Here is an 18869-nt window from a genome sequence, read left to right as displayed (position 1 = left end):
TGGTTCATCAATCTGTAAATATCTATCATAACAGATCTCAGTACTTTTCTTCATTGATTTTGAGAAAACTTAAGATAAATTAGAGTGGAGTTTTTCAAAATAATTTGAGATATACTAATTAGATATCCAGGAGCAACACACAAACATGTTGGTTTCCAAACTCATGCTTTTAGATGACTTTACTGTGGCTATGTTGATAAGTAAATATCACTTGCATATTTTTTACTTGCGGATTAAAATAACCTTTCTGCCTGTTGGACACACACACAGGTGGCATGATGTGTTGCATGGTGTTGGTGAAGAAGAAGTTCACAAAGGAAAATGTTCCTCTGCTCAACCCGCAGATGGGCCATGGAGATCTGCTCTTATTTTGCAGATCAAAATATACTACACCAATTCCAAGAGGACTTGCTTGCAAGTGGAAATACTAGAAGAAATTCAAGACAAACGATAAATGAAGTTGGGAAAGTGGTGAGGGCTGGCACTAAAGGAGGAAAACTCAAATTGAAAACTCTCTACAGTGTGGACAGCATAACTGAGTAAGTTGAAATCCTATGGGAAATAAGAATCTCCATGTGGAGCTGGAAGTTCCTACTGCTGATGATATGCAGACATTGCCCACATATCACTATCAATCGCCTATTGAGAAATAAGTCAACATTAGTACACCATTATATTTGCAGGGTATGGTTACGAAGATTTTAAGAAAAAAACTACTCGCAAAGTGAGAAAGGGGAAAACAAAAAAAGAAAGTTCACCATGAAGTGCTTTAGGTATAAAGTACAGGCAAAAAAGATAAAAGATAAAAGAATCCTCAAAATGGTTAGAAAAACAAAATCTCCTGACCGCCTGTACGTATAACGTGCATCCCTTAGATTCAAAATTTTAGATCTGGATAAGCACCAATTATTAACCAAACTGTACAATTTGCTTTGCAGTTCCAAGAAAGAGGCAGGTGATCAAAACCAGAAAAATGGGGCAGCGGCACAATTGGATATCAGAGGAGAAAGAAGAGGTGTCAACACTGTTTGCCAAATTGTTTGATAAAAACAAGACCCCAGGAGAAGAGGCAGTGAGGAAGGCCATTGAACTCAGCAAGAAGAGAGGCGGGCTGATATGGAAACTGCCCATGAAAAACATCAAGAGCAAAGTCTCCTGGATGAGGCTTCACCCATCAAATTCATCAAAGTAGCAATACCAAAGTGGAACCAGTATAGTAGTTTGTAGTGTAGAGAGTGGTCTATGGCCAGCTTTGCGTTTGAACCCGGGGTTTTAACCCAAGCTGACATTGACCACATACCTGAAAGAAGGCATCCTGCACTTAGAAGAGAAACCAGCTTGAATGCAGGAGAATACCAATTGTCTGGATTAATCCCCTCATAATACAAATGATGATATGCAGACATTGACTAAATACCTGAAAGAAGGCATCCTGCACTTAGAAGAGAAACCAGCTTGAATGCAGGAGAATACCAATTGTCTGGATTAATCCCCTCATAATACAAATGATGATATGCAGACATTGACTAAATACCTGAAAGAAGGCATCCTGCACTTAGAAGAGAAACCAGCTTGAATGCAGGAGAATACCAATTGTCTGGATTAATCCCCTCATAATACAAATGATGATATGCAGACATTGACTAAATACCTGAAAGAAGGCATCCTGCACTTAGAAGAGAAACCAGCTTGAATGCAGGAGAATACCAATTGTCTGGATTAATCCCCTCATAATACAAATGATGATATGCAGACATTGACTAAATACCTGAAAGAAGGCATCCTGCACTTAGAAGAGAAACCAACCCTAAACATGGCGGCGCCCATGGCTTAAAAGCCTCTGCAAATATTGCACCGGGACCGAACATTTGAAGGGCTGAATTTGTCTCCTGTACCGTTTATTGTGTTGTTGAATACCTCTAGAACATCCGTAGTGAGTACTTGTGAATTATTGACAGTATTAATGAAACTATTCCACTCTGTTTCTGTACCACTGGTTACTGCATTATGGAAGGCTTCCAAATTTGGCACCGTATATTAATTTGTATTGGACTAGCCATTTGTGTATCACCATTCACCCTTACGGAAGCCAGGCTTAGATTTACTATACCCGTAGCTAGTCAACAGGAATGGCAATCATATAACAATGAACTTCGTGACATTTTAAACCCACTCCATGCTGCTCTGGGAGGTGACATTTTAACACCAGCGGAGGCGGGTGACGGGCTGTCCGAAACCATTCGCGATTTCCTGTTGTCTAAACCCGATTTTAATGTGAAGAAATCAAGTAGCAAATTCATCCAACACAACTCAAAAAGGTTGAAAACGCAAAGAACTTAAAGAAATTCTACCGCAAACGTATGAGAGTCTCAAACAACCCCGAAGACCGGAAGAACTTTACTCAGGCTCTTCAGCACTCACAACCGCTCAAAAAAGACAGAGACAAAGACTACCACGAAAAGTCAGTATTGTTCCAAGAACGACAGTTTAAAGAAAACTTTTGGTCCTTTAGTAAACAGACTTGTAATGGAACCCTGGGTGAAAAACCGGTTTTGCCTGGTTTTTCATTGGAAACTGCCAACTCTTTCTACCCGGGCAAATACTCTCAGTCTGAATACTTAGACCTCACTAAACTCTCTTGGTTCCCAAACATCTCTACTACCGGTACCGTGAGTTCTTTTCATGCCAGTCATATTCGTCCTCGTGACGTCAAGAAAGTTATCCAACGTAAGAGTAGTTAATCTTAACCTAGACCAGACGCAATCACATACGGAATCCTGAAAAAACTCCCCTGCATTCACCACTTCCTCGCCACTCTGTACAACAAACTGCTGACTGTTTCACAGGTGCCCCCAAGTTCATGGTGCACTTCTTCAATTACGCTTATTTATAAGAAAGGCGATCAAAATCAGCCTGAGAACTTCCGAATGATTGCTCTTTCAAGTGTGCTTGGCAAGATATTCCACCAGATTCTGGCGTCACGTACAACTGACTACCTCACCAGCAATAACTTGATTGACAATTCTATTCAAAAAGCATTTATTCAAGGTATAAATGGCGTGATTGAACATAATCAAGTTTTCAATGAACTTATTTCACATGCTAAATCTAATAAACGCATTCCCTTCATGTGACTTTCTTCGACCTGGAAGACGCCTTTGGGTCTGTTCACCACGATCTTATCAGTTACTCCCTATCAAGGTTGAAGTTTCCTCCTAACATCATTGGTTACATTGAGAACCTCTACTCCAATCTTGAAGGCCGTGTTGTTACCCCGAATGGGAGTCTACTAACTTCAGATTTCACAAAGGTGTCTTCCAGGGCGACCCACTGTCACCTATTATATTTTTGTCTGTTTTTAATCCAATTTTGGAAAAATTGCAACAAAATGAAAGTCATGGTTATTCCATAAATGACTCTAAATATGTCACAACTCCGTTCGCATGACGACTTCAACCTAATAACCACAAACAAGAGAACGCATCAACGTATTCTTAATGAAATCTCTGAGTGGACTACTTCAATGAACCTTAAGCTGAAACCAATTAAATGCAAGTCATTATCCATCGTGAGTGGTAAACCCACTCCAATTACTTTTAATCTTGGAGAAAATGATGTTAATACAATTCAAGATGATCCTCATAAATTCCTTGGATCTCATTTATCATTTTCTGGGAAACAGGGTGATGTGTTTGATCATGTCTTGGACCATTTTCGCATCTGCTCGATCGTATTGACAACCTTCTTGTCAGAGGTGAATACAAGGTGAAGATCTATAAAAATTACCTCCTTCCCTCTTGCCGCTTCATTCTCACCGTCCATGACTTGACTAAAACACATCTCCTTGCTCTCGATTCAGTTGTTCATAAGTACATTAACAAGAGCACCAATGGCGCTGTGGCTCTGTGCTTTTTTGAATGTGAAAGTAATTGCAGTCGAATGTGCAACAGGTGAAATCATATACATTGTATGTGCCAGATCACACGCAATCATACATCTTGCTGGTTGGTAGCTATATCTTATTTGCAGAGCATAATACATCCATCAATAAGTTTCATATCCACATGAGGTTTTAGTAATTTGACCACAGATGACCCCTGAGTGACCTTGGATGACCCCAAAATGACATTCCAAAAATTTGGCTTGAAATGTTGACTGTACCCACCAAGTTTCATGCCCATGCGAAGTTTTAGTAACTTAACCTCAGATGACCCTGGGTGACCTCGGATGACCCCGAAATGACCTTCCAAAAATTTGACTCTAAATGTTGATTGTACCCACAAAGTTTCATGCCCATACAACAGTTTTTAGTAATTTGACCTCAGATGACCCCTTGGTGACCTCAGATGACCCCAAAATAACCGTCTGAAAATTTGACTCTAAATGTTAAGTGTACCCACCAAGTTTCATGCCCATACAAGTTTTTAGTAATTTGACCTCAGGTGACCCCTTGGTGACCTTGGATGACCCCAAAATGACCGTCCGATAATTTGACTCTAAATGTTGACTGTACCCACCAAGTTTCATGCCCATACGACAGTTTTAGTAATTTGACCTCAGATGACCCCTTGGTGACCTTGGATGACCCCAAATTACCTTCCGAAACTTTGACTCATAATGTTAAGTGTATCCATCAAGTTTCATGCTCATACGACAGTTTTTAGTAATTTGACCTCGGATGACCCCTAAGTGACCTCGGATGACCCCAAAATGACCGTCAGAAAATTTGACTCTAAATGTTAACTGTACCCACCAAGTTTCATGCCCATACGACAGTTTTAGTAATTTGACCTTAGATGACCCCTGGATGACCCCGAGCGAACTTCACCCACTAACCAATACAACCTTGTTCTGTCTGGGGTCAAGATGCACCCGCCCCCCAAGTTTGAAGAATGTGCGACCCCTAGTCTCCGAGAAAAAAGGTTTTTGCATATTATGCATAAATTATGCAAATTAGGTAGGTAATTACCATATTTTGCGCTGAAAATCGAATCAGGTCGAGATCCTCTGGTCATGCTACCCCACCACGCTTTCATCATCATAGGGCTTAGCATTCTTACGGATCCCCAGAAACAGCTTCACCAGGCGGATTTCTTCAGATTTCCAACCATTTTGTAGAAGCGTTCGCATAAATTATGCAACTTAACAACTAAATGCGCATACTTTTCGCCAAAAACTAATCAGGTGATCAGCAGGTGTGTATCATTCCTGTCACAAGGTTTCGTTACCATGCACCGCTATCAATTTGCGCTGATATTCGCATAAATTATGCAAATTAGCTATGTTAATTTGCATATTTTCACCGAAAACATACAATTACGGAGCAAACTTGGATACCCTTCCTCCCACCAAGTAGCGTCCCCGTAGGTCTTACGGTTCCCCAGATACAGCTCCGGGCAAACATTCGGACATCCCACCCCACACACAGACGGAAATAGTGATTACTAAGTCCCATCCTGAACAAAGTTCAGAAATGAAATTTTATCAATTTGCGCTGATTTTTGCATAAATTATGCAAATTAGCTATGTTAATTTGCATTATTTTTCACCGAAAACATACAATTACGGAGCAAACTTAGATACCCTTCCTCCCACCAAGTAGCGCCCACGTACTGCGTGGGTCTTACAGTTTCCCAGATACAGCTCCAGACGGACACACGGACATCCACACCCCGGACAGACAGAAATACTGAGGCGAGACAAAAATGAAATTTTATAACAAATTTTTGTGACTTGAGATCATTTGCATTTTTTGTAAACACCAAAACTGTTCTGTCCTGACATGTCTGTTGTGTCATGTGTGTTGAACCCGGTACAACCGAACAATCGTAAGTTCTGTTCGGATCTGGATCTGCCTGGTCTGGATGCTGTACTCCGATTAAGCAGGACTAGCCTACATCACATCAGTGTTTATTTCTGATAGATTTCACTTCATGATTTTTTTTTTCAATTTCATCACTTACGAAAGTACAAAAGTAGACAATCTAGTAGTCAGTATAACCTCGGAGCAGTTCGTGTGAGACCTACGTACATGGAATAGTAGTACATGGCTTCCGAATTTGGAACTTCACATGTTCAACTTGTCATGCCGGTCGAGTCCCGCGTTTACAACTAAAATCAAACCACTTCTATATTAAGTCCATCGCTGAATTTTACAAATAACTTAAATAAACATCTTTATATTTAATAAAAAAAATATTATGGTATGCTCAGTAAATGCTTCGAATGACATTTACCAGAAGCTCATGAGCTCAGAATGGTAAACAAACTAGCGTATTTTCACCTCGATTATGCACCGTAGCTCTCTGTGGTTGAGTTTGCAAGGTCAGTGGGTCAGTGAACTTAGTCTCCTATGCAGCCAGTTTGGTTACGCTCCTCCACAAAAATGTTTGTGTGGAAGGGGCGGAACCAAACTGGCTGCTGTGGAGACTACTGCAAGAATCGATCAATCACACAAAACTGTTTGCTGATTGGTTCAGAAATGGTGATGTCATTAATCAAGAAAAACTAATCGATTTATTGGTTCAAAATAGCCTCATAGAAAAGTACGAAGTTTGTTGAGCATCGCAGCTTATCGGTAAAAACGTGACCTTTAACAAAAAAATCGGCACAGTGCTTTCAGACTGCACTTGCGCAAGCCAAATAGTCCCCAGAAAAGTCATTTGTTCAGATTTATTCGGGTATTTATTCAAGATTCAGACATGTTCTTGACTATTTTTTGACATTCCTTACCTATCTCTTTATTTAAATTATAAAGAAATAGTGAAGAAAAGTTAAGAAGTAGTCAAATAATTTCTGATCTGAACTAAATCTTAAGAAATGTACCTCCATTGGTTTCCGTCTGTATTACGATCTTAAATTATACAGACCAGAATAATCTCTAGCACACACAGGAACCAAGATATAACTCGATTATCGTGACTATTTTGGTCTTTTTACCCAAAAATAATACTTTTATCGCCTGAATTTCAATAAAATCTGGAGTGCAATCGATTCGAAAATAACTTAGCCAAACTTAGAAACGAAACTTAAGTCTTCATATCAGTCATTAAATGATCCTTAGCATAAAAACCAACAGCGTATTGTGGCCTGAAAATGAATGCTAGTTAGTTGCATGACAAAGGCACTGATAAGCTCCGCTCAGAGCCAAAAACTGGTGTGGTCTTGCCAGACCCGCTGCCACCGAGGTTATTCATATTCCCCACCTGATGGATATCAAGTCAGTGTATCAACTTTACCTTGAATGTCATGTTTCAGCTCATTTGTCTTCAAGAACAAAAGCCGACTCCAAGGTCAATGTTGCTCTTGACATACGCCTTGAAAGTGAAAAAAAGTGGAATAAAAAAAAAAAATTTCCATCACAACTTATTGTCAAAACGCTATTGATCATGTTGATAATTCGGACAGCAATGTGCCATACAAGAAGCTGAAGACTGACTTGACAAAATCCATCAAGGACGAGGTCACTGAGAGCTGGGTTAACCATTTAAAAAATCTTGTGGTCCAGGGCGACATGTTTCATATTGCACTCTCAGAAAAATCTGATTATCTTTGGAAATCTTTTATTTACAATCTTCCTAAAGGCATCATGAAATTTATGTTGAATGCTTTCCTTGACACCCTTCCCACTAAAAATAATCTGAGTCGCTGGGGAAAAAAGTTAAATACCAAATGTAACTTATGTGGTCATCACGAGACCCTCCATCATGTCCTTAATCACTGTAAAATCATGCTTGATCAAGGTCGGTATACTTGGCGCCATAACTCTGTTCTCCGCATAATCATGGATACTCTCAAAGATATCAGTGACCAGTCCTGGAAATTCTACTGTGACTTAGATGGTGCCACTAAAATCGCTGGTACCACAATCCCTCCTGATATTCTTCCCACGCAGCAAAGACCAGATCTGGTTCTCGTTAACGAAAGCGCTAAATCCATCATCGTTATTGAGCTCAGCATTCCTTTCGAGCAGAACATCCACAAAACCCATGACTACAAACAAAATAAATATGCCGGTTTAATCGCTGATTTGCAAGAACAGGGTTATGACGCAAAGTTATTTTGTATTGAAATAGGCAGTAGAGGCCTCATCACAAGCGCCAACAAGTGTAACCTGAGTTCCATTTTCCCTTAGTTTCAAAAAGCCAAAACCAATGAAACGGGTCTTTGATAAATGTTCAAAATCACTCAGTCAACGTGCAATCCTATGTTCTTACTCAATTTTTATTCAAAATATGACCATGACTGGTCGATTTAAATCATAATGCCGTCTTTTAGACCATATTTTATCGTTTTGTGCAATTGTTTCAAGCGGGTCCCTGTCAACATTTTTTATGCAATATTACTTCTAATTTATAATATAATATTATTGATGTATTCCTTTATAAACTGCATTTATGTGTTGTATTGTCCTGTTGTTTAATATGCCTCGCGGATGTTTGAGCCTGGTCATGTACCTTCTCAACCCTCCTGTCTGGCCTTAAATGTATTCTTTTCAATATATCTGTTTTATGTGTATTATGAATAAAATTGAAATGATGAAACAACATGTCTGGATTAATCCCCTCATAATACAAATGATGATATGCAGACATTGACTAAATACCTGAAAGAAGGCATCCTGCACTTAGAAGAGAAACCAGCTTGAATGCAGGAGAATACCAATTGTCTGGATTAATCCCTCATAATACAAATGATGATATGCAGACATTGACTAAATACCTGAAAGAAGGCATCCTGCACTTAGAAGAGAAACCAGCTTGAATGCAGGAGAATACCAATTGTCTGGATTAATCCCCCATAATACAAATGATGATATGCAGACATTGACTAAATACCTGAAAGAAGGCATCCTGCACTTAGAAGAGAAACCAGCTTGAATGCAGGAGAATACCAATTGTCTGGATTAATCCCCTCATAATACAAATGATGATATGCTGACATTGACTAAATACCTGAAAGAAGGCATCCTGCACTTAGAAGAGAAACCAGCTTGAATGCAGGAGAATACCAATTGTCTGGATTAATCCCCTCATAATACAAATGATGATATGCTGACATTGACTAAATACCTGAAAGAAGGCATCCTGCACTTAGAAGAGAAACCAGCTTGAATGCAGGAGAATACCAATTGTCTGGATTAATCCCCTCATAATACAAATGATGATATGCAGACATTGACTAAATACCTGAAAGAAGGCATCCTGCACTTAGAAGAGAAACCAGCTGGAATGCAGGAGAATACCAATTGTCTGGATTAATCCCCTCATAATACAAATGATGATATGCAGACATTGACTAAATACCTGAAAGAAGGCATCCTGCACTTAGAAGAGAAACCAGCTTGAATGCAGGAGAATACCAATTGTCTGGATTAATCCCCTCATAATACAAATGATGATATGCAGACATTGACTAAATACCTGAAAGAAGGCATGAAAGAAGGCATCCTGCACTTAGAAGAGAAACCAGCTTGAATGCAGGAGAATACCAATTGTCTGGATTAATCCCCTCATAATACAAATGATGATATGCAGACATTGACTAAATACCTGAAAGAAGGCATCCTGCACTTAGAAGAGAAACCAGCTTGAATGCAGGAGAATACCAATTGTCTGGATTAATCCCCTCATAATACAAATGATGATATGCAGACATTGACTAAATACCTGAAAGAAGGCATCCTGCACTTAGAAGAGAAACCAGCTTGAATGCAGGAGAATACCAATTGTCTGGATTAATCCCCTCATAATACAAATGATGATATGCAGACATTGACTAAATACCTGAAAGAAGGCATCCTGCACTTAGAAGAGAAACCAGCTTGAATGCAGGAGAATACCAATTGTCTGGATTAATCCCCTCATAATACAAATGATGATATGCAGACATTGACTAAATACCTGAAAGAAGGCATCCTGCACTTAGAAGAGAAACCAGCTTGAATGCAGGAGAATACCAATTGTCTGGATTAATCCCCTCATAATACAAATGATGATATGCAGACATTGACTAAATACCTGAAAGAAGGCATCCTGCACTTAGAAGAGAAACCAGCTTGAATGCAGGAGAATACCAATTGTCTGGATTAATCCCTCATAATACAAATGATGATATGCTGACATTGACTAAATACCTGAAAGAAGGCATCCTGCACTTAGAAGAGAAACCAGCTTGAATGCAGGAGAATACCAATTGTCTGGATTAATCCCCTCATAATACAAATGATGATATGCAGACATTGACTAAATACCTGAAAGAAGGCATCCTGCACTTAGAAGAGAAACCAGCTTGAATGCAGGAGAATACCAATTGTCTGGATTAATCCCCTCATAATACAACAATGATGATATGCAGACATTGACTAAATACCTGAAAGAAGGCATCCTGCACTTAGAAGAGAAACCAGCTTGAATGCAGGAGAATACCAATTGTCTGGATTAATCCCCTCATAATACAAATGATGATATGCAGACATTGACTAAATACCTGAAAGAAGGCATCCTGCACTTAGAAGAGAAACCAGCTTGAATGCAGGAGAATACCAATTGTCTGGATTAATCCCCTCATAATACAAATGATGATATGCAGACATTGACTAAATACCTGAAAGAAGGCATCCTGCACTTAGAAGAGAAACCAGCTTGAATGCAGGAGAATACCAATTGTCTGGATTAATCCCCTCATAATACAAATGATGATATGCTGACATTGACTAAATACCTGAAAGAAGGCATCCTGCACTTAGAAGAGAAACCAGCTTGAATGCAGGAGAATACCAATTGTCTGGATTAATCCCCTCATAATACAAATGATGATATGCTGACATTGACTAAATACCTGAAAGAAGGCATCCTGCACTTAGAAGAGAAACCAGCTTGAATGCAGGAGAATACCAATTGTCTGGATTAATCCCGAATAATACAAATGATGATATGCAGACATTGACTAAATACCTGAAAGAAGGCATCCTGCACTTAGAAGAGAAACCAGCTGGAATGCAGGAGAATACCAATTGTCTGGATTAATCCCCTCATAATACAAATGATGATATGCAGACATTGACTAAATACCTGAAAGAAGGCATCCTGCACTTAGAAGAGAAACCAGCTTGAATGCAGGAGAATACCAATTGTCTGGATTAATCCCCGCATAAGACAAATGATGACATGCAGACATTGACTAAATACCTGAAAGAAGGCATCCTGCACTTAGAAGAGAAACCAGCTTGAATGCAGGAGAATACCAATTGTCTGGATTAATCCCCTCATAAGGCAAATGATGATATGCAGACATTGACTAAATACCTGAAAGAAGGCATCCTGCACTTAGAAGAGAAACCAGCTTGAATGCAGGAGAATACCAATTGTCTGGATTAATCCCTCATAATACAAATGATGATATGCAGACATTGACTAAATACCTGAAAGAAGGCATCCTGCACTTAGAAGAGAAACCAGCTTGAATGCAGGAGAATACCAATTGTCTGGATTAATCCCCTCATAATACAAATGATGATATGCAGACATTGACTAAATACCTGAAAGAAGGCATCCTGCACTTAGAAGAGAAACCAGCTTGAATGCAGGAGAATACCAATTGTCTGGATTAATCCCCTCATAATACAAATGATGATATGCAGACATTGACTAAATACCTGAAAGAAGGCATCCTGCACTTAGAAGAGAAACCAGCTTGAATGCAGGAGAATACCAATTGTCTGGATTAATCCCCTCATAATACAAATGATGATATGCAGACATTGACTAAATACCTGAAAGAAGGCATCCTGCACTTAGAAGAGAAACCAGCTTGAATGCAGGAGAATACCAATTGTCTGGATTAATCCCCTCATAATACAAATGATGATATGCTGACATTGACTAAATACCTGAAAGAAGGCATCCTGCACTTAGAAGAGAAACCAGCTTGAATGCAGGAGAATACCAATTGTCTGGATTAATCCCCTCATAATACAAATGATGATATGCAGACATTGACTAAATACCTGAAAGAAGGCATCCTGCACTTAGAAGAGAAACCAGCTTGAATGCAGGAGAATACCAATTGTCTGGATTAATCCCCTCATAATACAAATGATGATATGCAGACATTGACTAAATACCTGAAAGAAGGCATCCTGCACTTAGAAGAGAAACCAGCTTGAATGCAGGAGAATACCAATTGTCTGGATTAATCCCCTCATAATACAAATGATGATATGCTGACATTGACTAAATACCTGAAAGAAGGCATCCTGCACTTAGAAGAGAAACCAGCTTGAATGCAGGAGAATACCAATTGTCTGGATTAATCCCCTCATAATACAAATGATGATATGCAGACATTGACTAAATACCTGAAAGAAGGCATCCTGCACTTAGAAGAGAAACCAGCTTGAATGCAGGAGAATACCAATTGTCTGGATTAATCCCCTCATAATACAAATGATGATATGCAGCCATTGACTAAATACCTGAAAGAAGGCATCCTGCACTTAGAAGAGAAACCAGCTTGAATGCAGGAGAATACCAATTGTCTGGATTAATCCCCTCATAATACAAATGATGATATGCTGACATTGACTAAATACCTGAAAGAAGGCATCCTGCACTTAGAAGAGAAACCAGCTTGAATGCAGGAGAATACCAATTGTCTGGATTAATCCCCTCATAATACAAATGATGATATGCAGACATTGACTAAATACCTGAAAGAAGGCATCCTGCACTTAGAAGAGAAACCAGCTTGAATGCAGGAGAATACCAATTGTCTGGATTAATCCCCTCATAATACAAATGATGATATGCAGACATTGACTAAATACCTGAAAGGCATCCTGCACTTAGAAGAGAAACCAGCTTGAATGCAGGAGAATACCAATTGTCTGGATTAATCCCCTCATAATACAAATGATGATATGCAGACATTGACTAAATACCTGAAAGAAGGCATCCTGCACTTAGAAGAGAAACCAGCTTGAATGCAGGAGAATACCAATTGTCTGGATTAATCCCCTCATAATACAAATGATGATATGCAGACATTGACTAAATACCTGAAAGAAGGCATCCTGCACTTAGAAGAGAAACCAGCTTGAATGCAGGAGAATACCAATTGTCTGGATTAATCCCCTCATAATACAAATGATGATATGCAGACATGGACTAAATACCTGAAAGAAGGCATCCTGCACTTAGAAGAGAAACCAGCTTGAATGCAGGAGAATACCAATTGTCTGGATTAATCCCCTCATAATACAAATGATGATATGCAGACATTGACTAAATACCTGAAAGAAGGCATCCTGCACTTAGAAGAGAAACCAGCTTGAATGCAGGAGAATACCAATTGTCTGGATTAATCCCCTCATAATACAAATGATGATATGCAGACATGGACTAAATACCTGAAAGAAGGCATCCTGCACTTAGAAGAGAAACCAGCTTGAATGCAGGAGAATACCAATTGTCTGGATTAATCCCCTCATAATACAAATGATGATATGCAGACATTGACTAAATACCTGAAAGAAGGCATCCTGCACTTAGAAGAGAAACCAGCTTGAATGCAGGAGAATACCAATTGTCTGGATTAATCCCCTCATAATACAAATGATGATATGCAGACATTGACTAAATACCTGAAAGAAGGCATCCTGCACTTAGAAGAGAAACCAGCTTGAATGCAGGAGAATACCAATTGTCTGGATTAATCCCCTCATAATACAAATGATGATATGCAGACATTGACTAAATACCTGAAAGAAGGCATCCTGCACTTAGAAGAGAAACCAAGCTTGAATGCAGGAGAATACCAAGAGCTGCAAAGATTGGTAAACCTAACCGTGTTCAATTTCAGCATTAACTGAGTAGGTTAAAATCATACATGTTTTGATATAGATGTTCATGTTAAATATACTTCACCAATACTTCACCAATTTCAGGAGGACTTGCCTACAAGTGGAAACACTACTAGAAATTCAAGACAAACAATGAATGAAGTTGAAAAAGTGGTGAGGGCTGGCACTAAAGGAGGAGGAAAACTCAAATTGAAAACTCTCTACAGTGTGTACAGCATAACTGAGTAAGTTGAAATCCTATGGAGATAATAAAGACATGTTATTGTTATGTAATGTACCTTATCTTGTTTACTTTGCTGCTGTTGTTAAAGCCGAAATGGGCAGTGGGCACCTTTTTAAAACTTCACAGAGCAGCGACAAAATAATCGCCAGTAAGTTAATGAAGAGGTGTGAGAGACACAGACATCCAATGCGATATGCAGATGTCGATAGACTGGATCACCAGAATTGGGCAACACCATTTTTCTTGATAACTCCCAACAACAGGGATGAAACTGAGATTTTGATATGGATGTTCATGTTAAGCTTCCAATGAATATTGAAGATCAAAATAGTGATCTGAATCACAAACAGATCATTACGCATATTTTCGGATTTCTGAATTTACAGTTTATCTCAAGTATTGCATACAATTATTTGTGCCGATGTTATAAAATGTTACTAAATATTCTGAAAGATCTGGTTCTTGTGTGTCACATGAAACTCTTGATAGATTCTAGGAAAATGTTGCATTATAGAAAAAAAAACGATTAAAAACTTACATGAAGATGTCTTCAAGGTAATCAGTATTGACAATATTAATTGCCTCTCTCCATACGTTATAATACACCTGCTAGTGGTACATCATTAATGACAGCACAACAGCCACAACCAAAAGCTGCTTTACTTTTTCCATCCAAGAAAATAATAGTGTACGAGGGTGGGCCATGCTTTTATAGGTGTATAGCTGCATACAGTTAGTGTTTATGGTGCCTGGTAAATTTGTTTTCTTTACCCTGATGGCAGATCAAATTAAGTTAGGAATTTCATCTAATCTCCCTACCCTGTACATGTAGCCTAATTAACAAACTATTCCATCCCATACAGGGCAGTGTGTAAATTCCACGAGGGTTAGAGAACTTTGGTCCATGGGAAGACAAGTTGGAGCTTCCGAAGACAAAAGAGGCTATTGGGTGTATGAGTGCAATCTTCAATAGAATTGGAGACAAAATGCCACACAGGATAAGATCATCCTCCCAATAACATATGACAAGACTAGCTTGTATAAATGCATGGTGGCAGAATCAGCAACAGAAGAGGTTATCACATACCAACATTTTCGCTCCCTATGGACCAAGCATCACAGCAATGTTGAAATTTGCAAAGTAAGCCATTTTAGAGAATGAAATAAATACGGATTGTAATACATACTGATTGCAATACAAACTTGTATCACATTACTAAATACATCTTTGGCTATCCAGGTTGAAATCCATGCACCCCCTATGGAAGACATAATCTCCCACATACGGAGTGTGAATTAAAGTCATGTTTTCCTGAGGGGGTTTATGGATTTAATCTGGAACAGCCTAATCCGGGTAAAATTGGTTCGCTTCGGCCAAACAGGAGGGAACTACACATGACAGAGCATGCATTACAAGTAAACGGTCAAAACAAAAATTGTTAATTCCAGTTTTCAGAAAGAAACTTTTCAGTTAGCTTCTTTCTTGTTCCTTCGCTGTTCAGCGCCTTAATAAATTTTAAAGGCGCTTTATAAATACCTCTATGTATGTATGTATGTATGTATGTAAAAGACAGTGAACCTTTAAACAAAACATTTTTACCAAGTCAAATTATACTTGAATTATTCAAACCATCTTGTGTAGAACAATTAGCAGCAGGTGTATTACAACATAAGACTGTTTACTTATGTTCTGGAAGGATATGACATAGAAAAATCTACATATTAGATTCTCAGAGTAGTCAGGACAACTAGGAACAGGAGTTAGGGGATTCGGATATTCAAGTGGAAGTAGGGAAGTCCAAGGTGCCTGAGCAGCTCAAGGATGAGGACTACAGTTTGTCCACTTTGAAGTACTAAGTAAGGTATGCACATTTTACGTAAGTGTATTGTTCATTGTGTATTGAGACGCTCATGCATTTGTGTGTTAATTCCTTTGGACATTACAGAGTGCCGAAACTGTGTACTCTGTTTTCCTGACACTTCTGTGGGTTCTGGAATTGGCAATTTTCGGCCATTTAACTTTGGCACTCGGCACCGAACTTTGCCTGTTTTTTAGGCCTACATTGGTTGTTTGGTTTTTGTCTACTTATGTGCTTAGTGATTTTCATCGCTTGTTCTAGTACAGTTTTTCTTCTAATGCCTATTTTGTTCCCCTCCCTTCGTACTGTCTAGTCTGTATTTTACTTGTTCCCCCACGTCAAGTTGGTGTACCTTGCTTTTTTTCTTTCCAGTTGTTCATATATTCAAGGTATCCTCGTGTATCATTTATTGATCCTTGATGTGTTTTGTGTCCTCGTCCGTTGGATTCACCATTACCTACTTTTTGTGTACTTAACTTCGTACTTCAAAGTGGACAAACTGTATATTCCTTATCTAGAAGAAGAATCTGAAGATGAGGATGTTCTTGCATATTAACCTGCCTTCTTTAAATGTAAATTGGCTGAAGAGCTGGCACCCAGGCCTAATTGTCAAATCTTGTATTACAGAAATACATAATAAAAACCAATTGCACCAGTACTATCAGAGTGATCTTACATGAATTGCATCTGTTTTTGAAGTATCAGAAGTTGTCAATCACCTTTTCATTGTTGAAGATCTGAAAACATAACAGGGATGCCAGTGGCATAAAGTGACTTGCAGGACTTGGCAGTGGTAGTGGTAGTGCCAAAAGTCTTCCCAGCGTAAACAGAGCTAATACCGCTAATGGCAGAATTCATTGCAATCTCAAGAGCAATGATAAACACATCATCCTGGACAACCCTGACGACTTATTCTTGCTAGGGGTTGATTCGCTTGACTTGACCAGACTTGGGTTAGATCATATCGTTTAGGACAGATTTGACCCCTCCACCAACAAGTCATAATATTCAATGTCATACCACTGTGCAATTGCTGGATCATAAAAGCTGCATAAACATGAGACTACGGAGCTGCCTAACCTAACCTAACCTAACCTAACCTAGGAAAAGCCTGAAAAGCAAGCTATTTGTGGCAACAAAGCCTCAAAACGGACTGAAAAAAATATATATAAAAGTGCAGATTTGGAGTAACAAAAATCCTACAATTGAAGGAAATCTGGCATCCCTGATATATGAATATGTAACGAAAGTGGAAAGCAGAAATAGGCGAAGCTATGGATTAGGTGATACCATTTATTGATATTTGACATGTTTTATAAAACTTACAAACTTAGGAAGTAATACACAAATGGGGCTACAATCCTGGAAAAATATAGTTAGCACACTTGTACTACACAATTGAAATGTATGCCGACTGAAACATGCATGCAATTATGTAAAGCAGGGAAACGGGGGCAGAGATATATCATAAGACAGGTAAAGGGTGCCGATATATTTTTCCAGGATTGTAGTTCTTTTCTAAAAAATTGCTGACGTTTTCGACACATTCATAATGACATTTATTCTGTGTGAATTCTTTATTTTGTGACATTGAAAGCAAACAAGTGTGTTGTGTTTGACCAGCTGGCTGACTGTATCAGCTTATTTCAAGAAACAAAAAAAGTTTAATGTCATTGTCATAACCTACTACCACCAATAATGCAATTTATAATAATATTTATTATATTAAACCAGAAAAAGTATACCAAATCAAAATGCTTCATAACATGCAAACCCATTGGTGTCTACAACTCATTTCTAACCATTCAATAATTAAAGCAATAATATGCGATTTGCATAAAGAATAAGACTCTTGGGGATCAAATCAAACCTTGACCGTCGATTGACCAGCGGTTACTGGTGGTTGAACCACGTTCCATTGTTAAGAACAACAGAAACCGGCTCAAACAAACGGAACCGCCTGGAACCCATGGTCAACCGGCAGTTGTGTTTTGATTTGATCCCATATTTGTTTTTCGACAAAATGTTACTTTCCACTGATCACATGCAAAAAGTAGAAATTTGTGAATTGAGGGCGTCGCTATGGACCAAATTGCACATTATGGCTTTAAAATGCCAATAAACATTTTGAGCAGAACGCCCTAACGGTCTTAAAAACTTGCAAGCATACAGGAGCTATTTACCAATGCAAATTGCAAACATGCATCTAGACAAGATTGAGATCGAATTTAACATATATTGTTTTATTCAAGACACCAAAGGAAGCATGTAAGAAGCCTTCTGATATTGAGTACACTTAGCCTACCTCTCGGTGCAATTTTTAAAGACCGCTAATAGCGTAGCAAAGTCATTGGATCCTCCAGCTTGTTTGCTAAGCCTAGTGTGGGCCTTGTGGGCTTCCTCCTTTTTGCTATCGTCTCCTGGGATGGGGAGATAAAAAATACGAGGGTCAGTCAGTATGTTTTAAGAGTTAACCTGTGACGTCATATGTGGATTGTTTTCATTTCTCCATGATTACATAAACACTGTACCTTTGTCTTTCAACCAACACATGTAAAAATTATATCACATACATGATTACGTAACAGCATTAGCATAAAATCAATGGTCTAGAGTCACCTACTGAAATTGAGTGGTTTTTGTTAAGGGAAATAAGCTGAAATGAGGTATTGTTGTATTTTTTATATTTTCTCGGGAATTAAAGCATGGAGAATGCTGCCTTTTGGAACAGTAATAGAACACAAACTAACAGTTCATTTAACTATGTTTGTTGGGCTGTAAAGGTTTTAGTTTATTTAAAATGCGTGGTCAAATATGTCTTATTTTTGACAAAAACAAGGCTTTTCTTTCTATAAAAAATCTTGATATTGCCAAAAATCGCAAACATGGAATTTAAGGGTTTTTTTGCCAGTTCTGTTGACTAATC

At 38.6% G+C, this 18869-nt stretch overlaps 1 protein-coding gene across 1 annotated transcript in view; it reads right to left on the bottom strand.

Moving 5' to 3' along the window:
- Positions 1-18869, bottom strand: part of LOC140165008 (probable ATP-dependent RNA helicase DHX40) — a 108283-nt gene that overhangs the window by 67739 nt on the left and 21675 nt on the right. The window contains 1 exon segment of the mRNA XM_072188418.1: positions 18249-18363. Within this exon segment, the coding sequence (XP_072044519.1) occupies positions 18249-18363 (115 nt within the window).

Source organism: Amphiura filiformis, chromosome 11, assembly GCF_039555335.1.
Source record: "Amphiura filiformis chromosome 11, Afil_fr2py, whole genome shotgun sequence".
NCBI classification, from domain to species: Eukaryota; Metazoa; Echinodermata; class Ophiuroidea; order Amphilepidida; family Amphiuridae; genus Amphiura; species Amphiura filiformis.
Note: the sequence above shows the minus strand (reverse complement) of the source record. Positions and strands in the feature narration are given on the sequence as shown.